This window comes from Polypterus senegalus, chromosome 1 (genome assembly GCF_016835505.1).
Source record: "Polypterus senegalus isolate Bchr_013 chromosome 1, ASM1683550v1, whole genome shotgun sequence".
NCBI classification, from domain to species: Eukaryota; Metazoa; Chordata; class Cladistia; order Polypteriformes; family Polypteridae; genus Polypterus; species Polypterus senegalus.
This window is the reverse complement of record NC_053154.1, coordinates 60,835,583-60,852,173: the sequence shown is the minus strand read 5'-3', so window position 1 is coordinate 60,852,173 and position 16,591 is coordinate 60,835,583. Positions and strand designations below refer to the sequence as shown.

Sequence of the window (16,591 nt, the reverse complement as noted above, 5' to 3'; positions counted from 1 at the left end):
TGTCTTGATTATAAAGAATATAATGAATTTTCTGTAATTTTTTTGCATAAACCAGTACATGTTTGTCTTTGAGTTTAAAGAAATTTAAAACAGACCATTCCAATACAGCCTTTAATTTAGGATGATCTATACTTGTCCCTTATTCCTAACTGCATAATGCAAATATTGAATTAAAAATATTTTAGAAATAACACATATGTTAGGTTTGAAAGAGTTATGTCATGCACTTTAGTTGATTTCATTGACCTATACTGTGAAAGATATGAAAATATCAATATTTGCCAGCACACAGAATCCCAATATGTCATTCAAGAAACTGTGGAATACTGTGTGCACATTAACTAAACCATATGGCAAGACCAAATACTGTATTCCTAGTGGTCTGATGTGCTGTTAATTGCACTCTTGCATTACTCTGTCTAAATTAAGTACAGCACAAATTCAGGCTGATTACTATATGAACATTGTCAGGCTTTCTTAATTCATTTGTGGACTGCACGCAGCCTGGGATTTTCCTGGCAGTATTAGAGATAAGACAGAAAGCGGAGCACTAGTCAACAATAAGTTGAAACAGTGATGAACACTCATTATTGTACTCCAACAAATGTTAAATAATGCAAACTTTATGTAATGGAAGAAATTGATTTATTATGAAAGTAAAGTTAGTCTTAAAAAATTAGGTGTTACTTGTCTCCATGATATTACTATTGGTGCTGGTATCGTGTACCAGCTTTGTGTATGGTCATCATAATTTTTTCGGTAATTTCCAAATACACAAATCAAAATATTGAATATGTGTTTTAATATTTTTTAATTCCAGGTTTTTTTTTGTTTTTTTTTATGAAAATGATTATTATTGCTGCTGTTACGTTACCATACTGAAATTGCACTGAAAGTACTGGTGAGCTAATGACAATAGGGTTATACATTTTTATAATTTATTTTGTAAGATTATACTAACATAAGTTTGACTAATGTTTGTAAATAAGAATATTGAAAACTGGGTGCTCATTTTATCAAAAATTTAATTCACTTTTTAAAGTAAATTATATATTCTTCTTATATTGTTATAAGAGGTTAGGAGCACGTGCTGATACAGCGCTTCGCCACACCCAGCACATGACAAACCAACTCGGGATCCCAGATTAGGACCTGAGTGCCTCCATTAAATGGGTGACACCTCAGCACCACACTAGTTCAGATGGAATGGAACCAGTGTGAGGTTTTTTTATGGTGACTGGAGTGCCAATTCTGCCACCAACCCCCAGGTTTTCCTTACAGATTGGAGGGCCTACATGCAGGGCTGGATGCAGATTAATGTCGTTGTAAACAGGACGTTGTATTGTTATGTAGTTAAATATTGCAGCTCAGAATGACAAATTTAATGTCAGTTAATTAATGTTGCATAAATTAACCAAAATCACGAAATGTTTATCATTTTGGACAGATGGTTTTACAGTATTTTGCATTATCGCATGATATTGGCACCTTCACTGTGTCCGTTGTGCTTTGCCACAAATAAACGTGTGTGTTCAATTAAGACAAATGCCAGTAGAGGTTGAAGTGTATTGCTGTGTTTCAGGTCACCTATGATTGCAACACACTTCTGACCATTTATTATTCTCCTTTTCATAAAGAATTGGGTCTATTTATTTTATCTGCTGTTCCTTTCACATACTGTGTATTCAGTATAAACTCTTCAGCTTGGATGCCATTTCTTCACAGTTAATGTTGACTTCTCACAAAGAACTCCATGAATCTCTTTCTTCTAAATAGTGAAAGTCTTCTTTCTGAATTCTTCTGTAACTCTAAATTGCTGTTCCATGGATTAATGGCCCAGTTCCTATATGGAGAAATGGGTTTTGCTGTGCAGCTAAGTGACTGGAAGTCAGTGATGTGGGAATCTATTAAATCCTTTTTGGCCTTTCAAATTGGCCTTTAGATTTTTGGCCTAGTAGTTGGTGGTTTTGCCATCTTCTGTGCCTGCCTCAGCACTTTCTGTATTTTTATTCTTAATCATTCCTCACAGGTCTTGGGTAGGTTCTTGTTTAACTGTTTTGTTTCAGATTTGATTGCAAGTGTGACTCAATAAAAAAATAATTACCAAAAAAATGGCTAGCACAAGTGGTGTGGACCCCATGTTTAGAGCCCAAGCTTGTCTCCTTGTTCAGTTCACTCATTCCTATCATTTGTGGTGGTCCTAGACATGAGTAAATAAACGAATATTTTAGAATATATTCATCGGTCTCCTTTCCTTTCACTGTATAGTTTATGAAAAGAATTAAGTTCTGGGTGTTACTTACATTTGCAGTTTTTTTTTCTTCACTAAATGTCTGATCCATTTCATGTAATTCAGTCTCTGAGATCTTTACAGGGTCAACGTCTTATTCTCTGAAAATTAAAAACAAGTAATATTCTCTAGAGGATATATATAGAGATTTTTAAGTATTTGTTTTAGCATTATAAGTTTACTTAACACATTTTTTATGCTGTTTTACTAATCTCATTATGTTTGTCAAGATAAAACATTTTTGTGGTTTCCAGAGGAAAGCTTAAAGTAAAACACCTCATATTTAATACATGTTCATCTGATTCCTCTTTCATTTACAGGAAAAACAACCTTTTCGAGGATTCACCTCTACCAATAAGGTAACTATTTTCCAAATATTTAGAAACCTAGTGAAGTACTTGGCATCAGCTCAGTTGTGACATGAATTCAAAATAGTGCTGCTTATGCATTCCTTATTTGTCAGTCAGTTTTCTTTTCCTACCATCCACACGTTTACACATTTATTCACTGTTTGCATTTAATCTGTCTTAGTCTTCTAGAATCAGTCAGTTTAAAGACCCTAATCAACACGATAGTTTGTCTTTTTGTCTGTGAGTGAAAACAAGCACCAAAACAGGCAGAACAAAACAATGTGAAAAGTCAACAAAATGTGCTGTGCCTCCATACTGTGTGTTCCTCATTTCCTAGCTTAACATCCAACTGATATTTGGAATGTAAACACTCCTGCTGGTTTCAAAAGAAAAGATGTAAACCTTTTGAGTAGTTCACGTTAAAACAAAATTTAACACTCAGGAACACTTCTGGTGCAAGTCAGTCTAATTGGAAGGAAGTTTTTTGTGTAGGATTCGTGTATCATCTTCACTTTCATTGAGTATGTTACAAGCTTATTGTCCACATTAAAGAAATAATTACAAAAGAATATTGCTATGTTGAAGGTATAATGTTTGATTCATATCTATATCTACATATATATATATATCTATAAGATGAATAGTTACAATTTTATACCATATTAGATATACATTTTCCCCCAGCTATCCTATTTGTCCAAGTATGGTGAATATGTAAATTTATTACTGATAAATTAAAAGTTGAATTTATACTCGGAATACATTTTCTATCAGGTTCCTAGGAATGGATGATGAACTGCTCTTTTTGGATACTCAACCCTTTTACCCAGTTATCTGTGAAATTGCTGACCATTTTTTGTTTTCATGCACAGACGACTGGGCAGCCATACAAGACCAAGAAGGACCACATGATGTGCAAAGCACTTTCTCTCAGTATTGCGTATTCCTCAACTATTGGTGGGATGACAACAATTACTGGGACTTCAACTAATTTAATTTTTGCTGAGCAGTTTGATACGTATGTATATAGCATTTAACTATATGCTATTTTTACTCACATCCTTATATCTCAAACACATAAAGCCTTTATATAAAGATATAAAATATAGTTTTAATAAGACATCGGATGCTAGTCATATGCAAGATTTGGAAACTGGAAATACGGAAGTGTCACTGAAATGATACTTTGGAACAATATTAATTTCTTTCACAATTACTATATTTGCTGTGATTATATGTACTGTCGAATGTTTTTTTTAAATAATAATTTATGTATTCAGTAATGTGTTTCTGCTGATCTGGATTGGTGTTTCATCCAAGGTTGTTCCAGCCTTGTGGCTAATCCTACTGCTAGGAAACTCTTCAAGCCCCTGCAATCCTGAATCAGATGAAGTAGATTTGAAGTGTACATGTGCATCGCCATTATATTCAGTTCAAAGACGCTGGGAGCTAAAGGCTATCTCGTCATGAACCCACCCTGGATGGGATGCATTCATTTACACTTTCACTTAAGAAGTATAATAAAGTGCTACGTAATTCTCCAGTAGTTTCACCCATGTGTATTTCGACAAGGAGCTCTCCTGTTTCTGTATAGTTTCACAGGTTGAATTTACAGTATGTCTCTTCTGTTTGTCAAAACAAGACCCTATAAAACAGAAAGCTATTTCTTAGTTGTATCTCTCTCTGTGTCTCTGTTGTAAAAATGTGGGTGTTTCCACTCACACATTCCCTGTTTATTAGCAATATGAACAGGTTTGCTCACTTATGAGCACAATGCCAAATAACACCAGTGTGATTTGTGAAGCCTTCAAGCATACTTTACTGTAAAAGAGATGAGTGTAGCTCTTGAGGCGTCAGCAAGAATTGGCTTGGGTTTACTGGCTTTTTGTATGTGCATGGTGTAAGGTTAAAACTTTACTTTAAAAAGTGTTAAAAGCGTTTGTATACTTCTGCCTATCAGTTTTGTGTGTTCAATAGTTAAAGTGTGCTTTTAATTTCAGAATACCTGCATTGCATAACCCCATTATGATGCACTATAGAATTCATCCATCCATTATCCAACTTGCTATATCCTAAATATAGGGTCACGGGGGGTCTTCTGGAGCCAGTTCCAGCCAACACAGGGCGCAAGGCAGGAACAAACCCTGGGCAGGTCACCAGCCTACAGACACACACACACCCCCCAAGCACACACTAGGGACAATTTAGGATCGCCACTCCACCTAACCAGCATGTCTTTGGACTGTGGGAGGAAACCCACGCAGACACAGGGAGAACATGCAGGGACGACCCGGGAAGCGAACCCGGGTCTCCTAACTGAGAGGCAGCAACGTTACCCACTGTGCCACCCGCACTATAGAATTTTTTTTTTTTAATTTAATTATGATCTCTTCCTTGAATGTTTGCCACATCATGTCATTTTGCACAGATAAACGTAAACTGACAACACAGATGGCAATGTCCCGCAGTAGTTTAGCACCTGCTGAATTTTGTTTCTTTTGCTGAGCATCAGTAAAACTAGAATGGTGCCTTTTCTGTACCATAGTCAACAATGACAAAAGGTAGTCTCTTACATTTATATTTGCTAATGATTATATCCCAATAAACTATTGAAGATGAAATTCAGAAAACACGTGAAGGAAAAGTAATTAGTGAAATCCAAATGAATTCAATTCCTGTCATTTTAGCCTGTGTAGAGACTATAAGAAATAATATATCGTTTCAGGGAGGGAAAAGTGAATTATAGCATTTAGCATTGTTATGTCTCAAGGATGAGGTTTGTATTTTCTTCCCATTTCTATGGAGGTTTTCTTTGGTGTTTTAAATTTCCCACCTGAAGAGTGTGTCTAAATTGGCCTGGTATAAATGAGTGCTGTTCGGTGTGCCCTGTGATTTAACCGGTATCCAGTCAAGTGTCATTTTCAGCCTTGCCTTAAGGTTGCTGGGAAAGGCACTGGCTTCAAGCAAACATCTGTTATCTAGTTTCAGAAAATAGATGGATAGGTAATGAAATACTTTATAGCAAATATATATACTGTACAAATAAATATTTATTGGAAATGGGTGGTGTAGTTCTCATATCTGACCTCATTTGGAATCCTGTTCTAGTGATTGAATGTGTGAAGTTTTCATATTAACACTTATGTATTCCAGTTTGTATAGAATATCCAGAAGGTGCATGTTGCTCTGTAAGTTGTCCCTCTTTTAGACAATATGGGTGTATGCATGAGTGTGCTTGTGTGTTCACCATGATGAACTGGTGCCCCATCTAGAGCTAATTCTGGTCTTGTGCCTGATGATGGAGAGGATGGGCTTCAGGCTTCAGGATTCCACAACCATAACATGCAATAAGAAAGCTTAGAAAAAGGATTGGTGAATTTAACAGAGTTGTAAAAGATTTATATTGCAAAGAGCAATGCATGGATCTGTTTCAATGAAAGGAACTGCTCTGTAGAAAAGACTCTTATGTGGTCAGCATTTACTTATGTTAGCAGTTGACTCTGGCAGGACACAAGCATTCAGCCATATCTCCTGGGGCAAGGTTCAAGTCATCAGAAGATTTCTCATATTCCATAATCTGATTCTGTGTTCGACTTCAGAAATTCTTGTAGTTGTTCAGTTTCTCTTGGAACTGTTTTTTTGAGGCCCATTTTAAAATTCCCTGAAAAATAAACTAACATTTGGCCACTTAACTTTCAGGCATATTAATTCTCAACCTGCTGACACCATGTGCTTTACATTATTGAGTTTGATTCCAAGTTAATTGCTGGCTTGCCATTTCTTTATATCGCGAGCACTTAAAACTCTGTCAAAGCATGGTAGTTTTGAATTGTTGATAGATGTTTCAATGAAACTTTCACAAAATAGTTATTTGCATGAATTTGTTATAGATCTCCTTGGTTCAATGACAGAAAATAAATATCTACCTATTGAAAAAGCAGAGAACTACTAAATCAGTTTCAGGGGAAAGTATGCAAGCCAATATGATAGAACCTTTTCGGTTACCTGATAGGCTTCAGTGATACTGAAGAAAAAAATAATATGCCTCTTGGAAGGCCTTAGTTCAGATCTAAGCAGAACACAATTTGGACAACCTTTGGGAACACTAAAAATATGTAAAGAAAAATATAAACTATAAAAGCTACATTTGTTCTTAAATATCATAATATAAATGGATCTTTTTAAGAAAAACATCATAAAAGATGGAAGACCTTGATTCATCTTGAAGCAAAGCTAATGTATGACATGTTCATCCATAATGGTACAGAGTACATGCTTTATGGCTGCTTTTTTGATGAGTATCAGGTGCACAGATATCAATTACAAAATTTATAATGTAGTCCTCGATGAAAATTATAGGAAGTTTTAAAGCAAGAACTTGACTAATAAGATCCTGGCTTCTGATAATAAGTCTTACATGTGTTAAAATTGGTAGTCAAGTAAATCCTAATGTTTGCATAATTCAAGGAACCACCCAGTGTAACTCAATAAATAGAGCTGTGTAAGTATTTAAGCTGCACATAATTTCAAAGGTGCTGTATGAATTATCTGCTGAAATGTGCCTTCTACCCAGGATTTCAATGGTTTCTTCTAAAATTACAGTTATGGGTTTATTGTTTATGTTGCGCCAGTGTACACTCACCTAAAGGATTATTAGGAACACCATACTAATACGGTGTTTGACCCCCTTTCGCCTTCAGAACTGCCTTAATTCTATGTGGCATTGATTCAACAAGGTGCTGAAAGCATTCTTTAGAAATGTTGGCCCATATTGATAGGATAGCATCTTGCAGTTGATGGAGATTTGTGGGATGCACATCCAGGGCACGAAGCTCCCGTTCCACCACATCCCAAAGATGCTCTATTGGGTTGAGATCTGGTGATTGTGGGGCCATTTTAGTACAGTGAACTCATTGTCATGTTCAAGAAACCAATTTGAAATGATTCGAGCTTTGTGACATGGTGCATTATCCTGCTGGAAGTAGCCATCAGAGGATGGGTACATGGTGGTCATGAAGGGATGGACATGGTCAGAAACAATGCTCAGGTAGCCCGTTGTCATTTAAACGATGCCCAATTGGCACTAAGGAGCCTAAAGTGTGCCAAGAAAACATCCCCCACACCATTACACCACCACCACCAGCCTGCACAGTGGTAACAAGGCATGATGGATCCATGTTCTCATTCTGTTTACGCCAAATTCTGACTCTACCATTGAATGTCTCAACAGAAATCGAGACTCATCAGACCAGGCAACATTTTTCCAGTCTTCAACTGTCCAATTTTGGTGAGCTCGTGCAAATTGTAGCCTCTTTTTCCTAGTTGGAGTGGAGATGAGTGGTACGTGGTGGGGTCTTCTGCTGTTGTAGCCCATCCGCCTCAAGGTTGTGCGTGTTGTGGCTTCACAAATGCTTTGCTGCATACCTCGGTTGTAACGAGTGGTTATTTCAGTCAAAGTTGCTCTTCTATCAGCTTGAATCAGTTGGCCCATTCTCCTCTGACCTCTAGCATCAACAAGGCATTTTTCGCCCACAGGACTGCCGCATACTGGATGTTTTTCCCTTTTCACACCATTCTTTGTAAACCCTAGAAATGGTTGTGCGTCAAAATCCCAGTAACTGAGCAGATTGGTCTGGTACCAACAACCATGCCATGCTCGAAATTGCTTAAATCACTTTTCTTTCCCATTCTGACATTCAGTTTGGAGTTCAGGAGATTGTCTTGACCAGGACCACACCCCTAAATGCATTGAAGCAACTGCCATGTGATTGGTTGATTAGATAATTGCATTAATGAGAAATTGAACAGGTGTTCCTAATAATCCTTTAGGTGAGTGTAGGTAGTGTTTGTACACTCAGCAATTAAGTGCCTTTTCACAAGGTACCCAAAGTCCCATGCAGTGCAGGATTATGTCCACAGCTCCGAGTACCTCGTAGTGAGGTGTGTGGTTGTGTACAAATATCATTCCAACAAAAACATAATATACATTTCATGGTCATTTTATTAGATGCAACATGAAGTTTTTCAACTATAAAATCATGCTGTGAACCCACTATTTGACCTCTTAAAGGTGTTGTGTTGGATTGAAATCTGGGTACTGTGCATGCCATTAATGCTTTGTGACACGCTGTGGCATTCAAAGGACAGCCAAATGGTATTAAGACAACTAATGTTTGTCTTGAAAGCATTACCAACACAATACACACATGGGGTGGATTTATTCTGCCCTTGCCATCTGCCTGGTGCAGCAGAAATAGAGATTAATATAGACTAATTACATTTTTCCAATTTTCAGTGGTCCAGTGTAGTTTTGTTACTACATACCTGCTGGTGCCTCATCTTTCTGCTTGAACCTGGAAGGAGTGGAATTTAAGATGTTTGGTACCAGCAACCATGCCAGGGGTCAAGTCCTATGTCTTGATGTTCTAACATTTGTTCAAATAACAACTACATTTCAAGACCTTGTCTGCATGTTGTATCAAAAACACATATAATATGTTGAATTGTAGCCAAAAGACAGGAAGAATGGATTATTTGTAGAAGTGTACCTATTAAAGTAGCCAAAGTTACGATATAGCAATAAAATCCCATATTGTATGTATGCATGATTATTGAAAGGTTTTGTGATGTAGTGGTCAAGGTTTCAGACTTTAACCTGTGAGGTTACTGGTTCGTTTCCTCCATCTGACTGTTTTGTGACCCTAGGCACAAAGGTTACTTTTACTGCAACTTTTCTTTACTCTGATTATGAAAAATATTTATGGAAGCAGCTTTAATATATTCTAAACATAAATTGCCTTGGGTAGAGGCATTGGGTAATTGTTAGTTGACGTCTTACATGATATGTCCATTGTATTGTTTTAGGTAAGATTACTAAGAATAGAGCTGTTTTGGAGGTGATGTATTTGAATAAACTTTTTAAAAAAATAAAAATATAAACATTAAAATTACTTCTGTGTATATATGCACATGTAAATGTATGTGTACAGGTAATGTGCTGAAAATGAACTGAAACTGTGACTATCAATTTGGAGGTCTTGTAGAGTATTCTGATTTTAAGTTGAACATGCGAAGTACATCAGTCAATATTATGATCCAATATGTGGCTGTGGAGAGCCTGAGCTCGTCTTTACAGCATCTGGCATAACACAGGATCAAATCCTGGGTGAGATTATTGGCTTTCTTTTGTCACTGTTTTGCAACTCCTATACTGAATCATACCAGTCCAGTTTAGAAACCTAACGTAGAAAGATACTGAAGAAAACTGACTTGCATACAGAAAAATTAGTAAAATCCAGAAAGACCATTGCAGTGTTGAATATTGAACCCAGTTCCACAGAGCAGAGAGAGCATGATCCACAGCAATATGGGAAATACACAGGTAGATACAGTGTAAGATTCAATTTGCTTTCCTGTACATTCCGAAAAGTGTTCATATTTATAATCAATTATTCTGTTCTACCAGAAGCTTATTGAATTCTCCTGCATGCATCTGTGGAACTAAGAACTTGCTCCCACACTTCACATCTTTCATAGAGCTTATAGCTGCCTTTGTTCACATATATGATTTTCTTTGGCTAATGTTAGCAAAGCCATGCTTATAAGAAAGGTACCAACCTTAATAAATGCATATGCTACATAACTATTACACTTCTTTCTTGTAATTTCAAAACAAGTTGGAATGCATTTACTTGTGTATCTTATCTCTTTTGGTTATCTCTGAAATGCATTTCTTCATTCTTTCATTTTCTATTCCTGCTTATTTCTGAATGGGGTTGCGTGAGTCTAAAGCTTGAGCCAGAAGAATAATAAGCAGTGTGGCAAACAAACATGAATAGGATATCATCCAACCCATTGCATGGCATGTGTACCTCCACATACTGTAATTTAGAGTTGGTCTAACCAAGTATGTCTATCAAAATATCAAACCTGAAAAAGTAGAGAAAAGCCATGTAGACACCTGGGAGACCAAGCAAACTCCACAATGATAGTTAACAGACTAATGTGTCTAAACTCAGGACTCCGGTGTTAAAAATTAGCAGTGCTCTCAAATTTTCTGCCAAACTTTCAGGAAAGTATTAAAGTTAATTTCTAGGAGATGCTAGATGTGGGAATGGCTCAACTGTCAAGATGTTATTTGGTGTCATGGTAGTACTAGAATGGAATAGATCAAGACAGAAAGAACAATTGTACATGCATATGTGGAAGGATGGAGACCAGTAGAAGGTGGTTCACCCAACTGAGAATTGTGTCCTAAGGGCAACATGCAGGACCATCTGTGTGTGAGAGGGGGGGTTATACCTTTAGTGCAAACCAGTAATATTAAGCCAAAATATCAGGACATGGGCAACTCAACAGATATCGAACCCCGTCTACACAGTAAAAGTGCATGAAGTGAGTGCTGACAAGAGTTTAGACCCTTTAAATCCTTCTGTGAACTTGTGATGGCTGGGACATTGGGATCTACTAGAGGGTGGTCCTCCTTAGCATTCCCATAGCCAAAAAAAGTTGCCTCATGGTCAAGAGAATTTGAAGAAGAATTACGATAAAAGCATACTATTATGCGAGTGCTAGGTGGCACTTTTGAGGCAGGTAAGTAGGTGAGCACCCAGCACACCAATATTGTGGAAAGAATGTCATGGCCTGCTTAAGAAGACCAAGAGTGGCAACAGGGTTTTCTTTGTTTTCCATTTGTAATTTGTTTTTTGCCTTGCGTTTTCCTCTCTCCGTGTACAGTACTGTGGTAGTAAACATACAGTTTTAATACCCTTGAATTTTTATGAGTGTGGAGAGATGCCATGAGGATATTCTGTCCTATTATTATATACACACACACACTGCACATTATTATGCATAATAGTTTTAGTATTAGACATAATCTAAGTATTACTCCCCTAATCTCTAATCACTTTTTCTCTGCTTTTCAAAATATGTCAATTTGATTTCACCAAATGTTAACTTTATTTTATACTTATTTGTAATATGGAAATTGGTTTAAGTGATTGACTTTATTGGGCTGATTTAAAGTATAAGTTAGTCTGGAATAGCCAGTGTACCATTCCTTAATGTTTATAAGATTTTTAAAGACAAAACCAGGGTTATAGAAGCTAAATCAAACGCTTTTTACCTTTTCTTTTCCATACAGACGTTACCCTGATTGCAAATGCATCAATTTTGGATCCTGGTTTATCTTCTCCTTCCCTGCTGCAGTAATAATTCTTATTTTCTCCTGGATCTGGATGTACTGGCTTTTTCTTGATCTAAAGTAAGTTGTAATATGAATATATTTTAGCAGATGATGCTTACTGTACCCTAATTATCATTGATGATAGAGTTTTATAACCAAGAACAAAAAGCAGAATATTTGAACAGCATCCTTAATATCAAGTTCTTTATAATTTAGATACATAGCAAGGAAATATTTTACAGTTGTTTAATATACTTGTAAGTCGTCAACTTTTTTGCTGTTTAGTTATGTATTTTTTTTTTGGAGAATATACTTAAAAATGTATTTTTAAATTGGTTGGGGTATGTTATTAAAGATACTTGTGACATTATGATTTGTTAAATGTTTTGAATGACCTGAATAATGCTAAAAATAACAAACTCCTTGTAATGATTAGAAAAGAAATGGTCTGACAGACCATCCTGTGTTAATGTCACAATACTAATAATCAAAATAATGTCTAGTTTGAAGTGCTACAGTGCCTATAAAGAGTTTTATTGTTGAGTCACAGTGGATTTAATCCTGCTCCAATCTCTAGTCCAGTGTTCCTTTGTCTTCATGCTGCTGTTTTTGCCAGGAACCCGACTCTCAAGCAGTTGGACCTTCCACATAATGCTGTGCTTTTAATATGTTGACTGCACACAAGTGATCTCCATTAATTATGTGACTTCTGTACTAACGTGCTGTAGCAGTAATGGTGTGTTGTTGTATGGAGGCGAATAATTTGGCAATCAATTATTTTTAGTTATTAATTGTAATATGTTTAGATAATTTGACATTTAACAACCTTTTCCAGATGACCATTGTCAAAAATGTTTAATTTAATCCGCTGTCACTCATTGTTATAAAACAATAAAAATGGAAATTGTACAGTAGAGTGTGAATTTTTTTATAGGCACTTTATCTTTTAATTAGCTAGTGTTCAAAATTGAATTTCTCTGTAGTCTGATATATCTGACAGAGCAAAATGTATAGTGACTACTGCAACTCAACTGTGCCAACATTTATACCACACATTCCAAAGCTGTGATTTTATATTTCTCAACTAATTTATCCCTGATAGTGCAATGGCTCCTATTGCAGCCTCACAGCTCCAGAAGAGTTGGTTAAAATTTAAGTAGGTCACTGCTTGTGTGGTGTTTTATCCCTGTGTTTTTGTGCAAATTCTCCAAGTTTCCTCCCACATCCCAAAAAGCGTATGTTAAATGAATTGGTAAGTTAAAGATGGTCTGGTATCCATGAGCGTGACATGTAATGGACAAGTGATGTACCCAGGTTAGGCTGCTTCTGGGGCAGACTCCAGTTTCCCACAATAATAATTTGATTGTTCTCAATGAAAGGATTAATGAAGCTAATGTTAACGTGCAATAAATTAAAATAACACTAGTAATAGTTTATTTTTATGGACTTTGGTTTTTGACCCTTGAATTTTTTGGTTGTAAAGTGTTCCTTTTATATTTGGAGCCATTAATCTGAAACCTAATGTTAAATGGTGCTAGAGATCTTTTGTCCATTAAAGAGCACGTCGGAGGCTGACTCCAGGATATGGACTTAAGCTTGCAGTCAAACACCTAAGATGCTGCCAGGTCCTCCTCTAAATCATCTTTTAGGATCTCTTTGTATAGTACTCCTTAGAGCCATTGCTTTGAGATATTTTCTTGCCTCTCAAACTAGAATTAATAAGACATTACATGTTCAGGTGCAGAACAAGCAAACCTTTATCAAACACCTGCTGGAGATGCTTATTAAACCAGAGCCACAAACTGTTTTTCTAAACCTGGGCACCACCCCTTGGCAGGTGTTCCCATCGTTGGCATTTGAAGAAGAAAAAAATATTTTATCCTTTTTTTGTGGGTGTTAAAAAGTTTTCTTTTATCTTTTTGTTTTGTCATTATTACTATTGGCCCATTATTATTTAGACTGCAGAGTTGTGACTGAAAACATTTAGTGAAATAACTCCTACTGAAATAATTGCTCTTTTTGCTTGCTTGTAGTTTAAAGGAATTATTTCCCTTTAAAAGGAAGAAAGTCAGCAAGAAAGAAGATGTCTCTAGAAAATTAATTAAAGAAGAATATGACAGATTAGGAGGCATTAGGTAGATGTTTTTGGATATTTGGTGCATGCTTGCTTATAGACATTTTATGATGTACACAAATGTATCTCAACATACTTTTTCCTCATTTCTAGTTACCAAGAGATTATTACCTTAGTTATCTTTACTTTGATGGCACTGTCATGGTTTACAAGGGACCCGGGGTTTATACCAGGTTGGGAGTCCTTGTTTGGTCCGTAAGTATTTATTGTAGTTATTAATTATTTCACTACATAAGCTGGTACACCTGTAATGTTTACTTTTTTTTTTTTTTGCCTTCTAGGAAGGGGTTCAAAACTGATGCCACATCAGGAGTGCTTTTAGGATTTTTATTATTTATTATTCCTTCAAAGAAGCCAAAACTTTTTTCTTGGCCTTTCAAAGGTATATTCTTTAATTGACTAATTTTAACACTGTTTGCTGCCCTGAGGTTCATAACTGGTTGTAAATAGGAAACCCATTCCTTCTAAGAAGTAAGCGGCCTTAAATCCACCCCTTTGGGTATTTCTTTTTGTGTGTTCTTTTGTTATGAATGTAAATGCTTTTTTCAAAGGGTGCCCTGTGGGCTTTTTATTAATGGTGGTTGCTTTTGAATTTTAATTTACAGGTGGAGAATCAAAAACTGATGATGACTCACCATCAGAACCGATGATTTCTTGGAGAGAGTTTGAAAGTGCCATGCCTTGGCAAATTGTAATCTTGGTTGGCGGAGGCTTTGCTCTGGCAAAGGGCTGCCAGGTACAAAGTAACGCCTTCTTTTCTTTTTAAGGAACAGTAATCTGTTAGGCTAGGCCAGGAATGGTCTATTAAATGCAGGTACGTTTTACTTTAGATAGTGTAATAAGGCGCTATATATGTGCCCAACCCAACACAGACTGACAACTGAGGCACGTTAAAATAAACAAAAAAGTATTTAATTTCCTTCTTCAGCCGGGGGCCTACGTCTTCCCCGTGTCCCTCAACCACAACACAGTCCCACAAACCACAATTCACAAGCACAAATAAACTCCAAGTCCTCCACTCCTTGGCAGCTTTATCTCCCTCCTCCCGACACTGGTTCCCGGAGTGGTGGCTATTGGCTGCTTTTCTAGCTCACCAGGAAGTGCTTCAAGTGCTTGACCACCTGCTTCCGATTACACCTCCGGGTATGGCTGAACTACCCCTGCAGTGCATCCTGGTGGCCACCCCGGATCCCAACAGGGGTGTGGAGAACTCCATCTCCCATGGAGCCCTGCAGGTATATGAGGCACCACAGTCACCCAGGGGGGCTGCCACCAAGTGGTCCAGGGGCGGTACTGTGCAGCCCATGCTTGCTCCCTTGGAACATATAAAGAAGGGGCGTCTGAGCCGGGCATGGGCCCTGGCCATCCATCACAGTAGTTACATTTGTCCTAGTAATGAAAACATTGGACTGTAATTCACAACGTCTCCTGTTCCTTTACCTCCCTCTCTCTGACTTAACCTGCTTGTGTTTAAGATGTTAAAAACGAAAGAATAAGAATACAAACTATAATATATACTATATAAGTGCCCCACAATGGTGCTTACTATAAAAATGTTACATAACATTTTGGAACCTGCTTAATCCAGTTCAGTGCTGCAGCGGCTAGAGTCTATCCTGGGAGCATTGGAAGGAAGGCTGGGCATCAGTTTAATGCAGATTGCAGAAAAGTGCTAGAGAATAATTGTCTTTTAAAAGTGTACTGTGGAATATCAAATATGCTTATTGACATTATACCATGTGCCGATTGCATTAATGTATTAAAAATAAGACTGTCAATTTGTAAGTAAATTCAGCTGTTAGATCACAGGGTGTGTTCTCACAAAAATATTTATGAGCTGGCTCTTAATAGCATACTTTGAGCAAGCATGGCTATGACTCACGTTTTATACATTTATTTATTTAATCAGATGTTTCATTAAATTTAAAATCCTTGAAGGTGTAATACAAACAGGACAATAAATGTAAACCTCTAGTTTCAGTAGGGTTTATAGGAATATGACAGGTGATCTGAAATTTTTCTGTGCCTTATTATTGTGTGACAGACTCAAGTGTGGGGGGTGGGGAAAAACAAAATATGGCCAGCTCCATTAGATGAAGTTCGTTTTCAGGTAAAAGTGTGGGCAGAATAATAATAATCTGGAAAATTTGGTTAAAAAAATTACAAAAATAATCAGACTAGATTAGGTATTCCATATATGGGAAGTATTTTTTGCAAAAAAAAAGGAAATAAAAATTATAAAATGAAAATACAATCTCTCTTTTGCCATTTATTTTTCTAAGTCTATGCGGAAGGATGTGCAAAAATCCTTATAAATAATCTGATACTATACGTATGTATGGTGTTTGCATCAATACCCTGTATGTATGGTGTTTGCGTCAATACCTCGACTCAATACAAGTTAGAACCATGCAATGGGACTCTGTAGTTAGAACATAACGTGGCAAACGCGGACGCAGTATTGCATTATTGGCTAAGATTGTTCGAATGTTTCAGTGATGCCGCTAGAGGCCGAGTATAGTAAATCGGTGTTGGTTCGAACAGATAACAGTAAGTTCGGTTGTTTTTTGGAACGTTGGTTTGGTGGGGCGTACTTTCCAGGACTAAGATCGTCGACTGACTTAAACCCT

The 16,591-nt window shown here is 36.8% G+C and overlaps 1 protein-coding gene across 1 annotated transcript in view; it reads left to right on the top strand.

Annotated features, from left to right (window-relative positions):
• Nucleotides 1-16,591, top strand: part of LOC120526492 (solute carrier family 13 member 1-like) — a 67,030-nt gene that overhangs the window by 33,179 nt on the left and 17,260 nt on the right. The window contains exons 7-13 of the mRNA XM_039749659.1: nt 2,611-2,649; nt 3,513-3,658; nt 11,786-11,905; nt 13,861-13,962; nt 14,055-14,156; nt 14,243-14,343; nt 14,567-14,697. Of these exons, the coding sequence (XP_039605593.1) occupies nt 2,611-2,649; nt 3,513-3,658; nt 11,786-11,905; nt 13,861-13,962; nt 14,055-14,156; nt 14,243-14,343; nt 14,567-14,697 (741 nt within the window). The remainder of the gene's footprint in view (nt 1-2,610; nt 2,650-3,512; nt 3,659-11,785; nt 11,906-13,860; nt 13,963-14,054; nt 14,157-14,242; nt 14,344-14,566; nt 14,698-16,591) is intronic.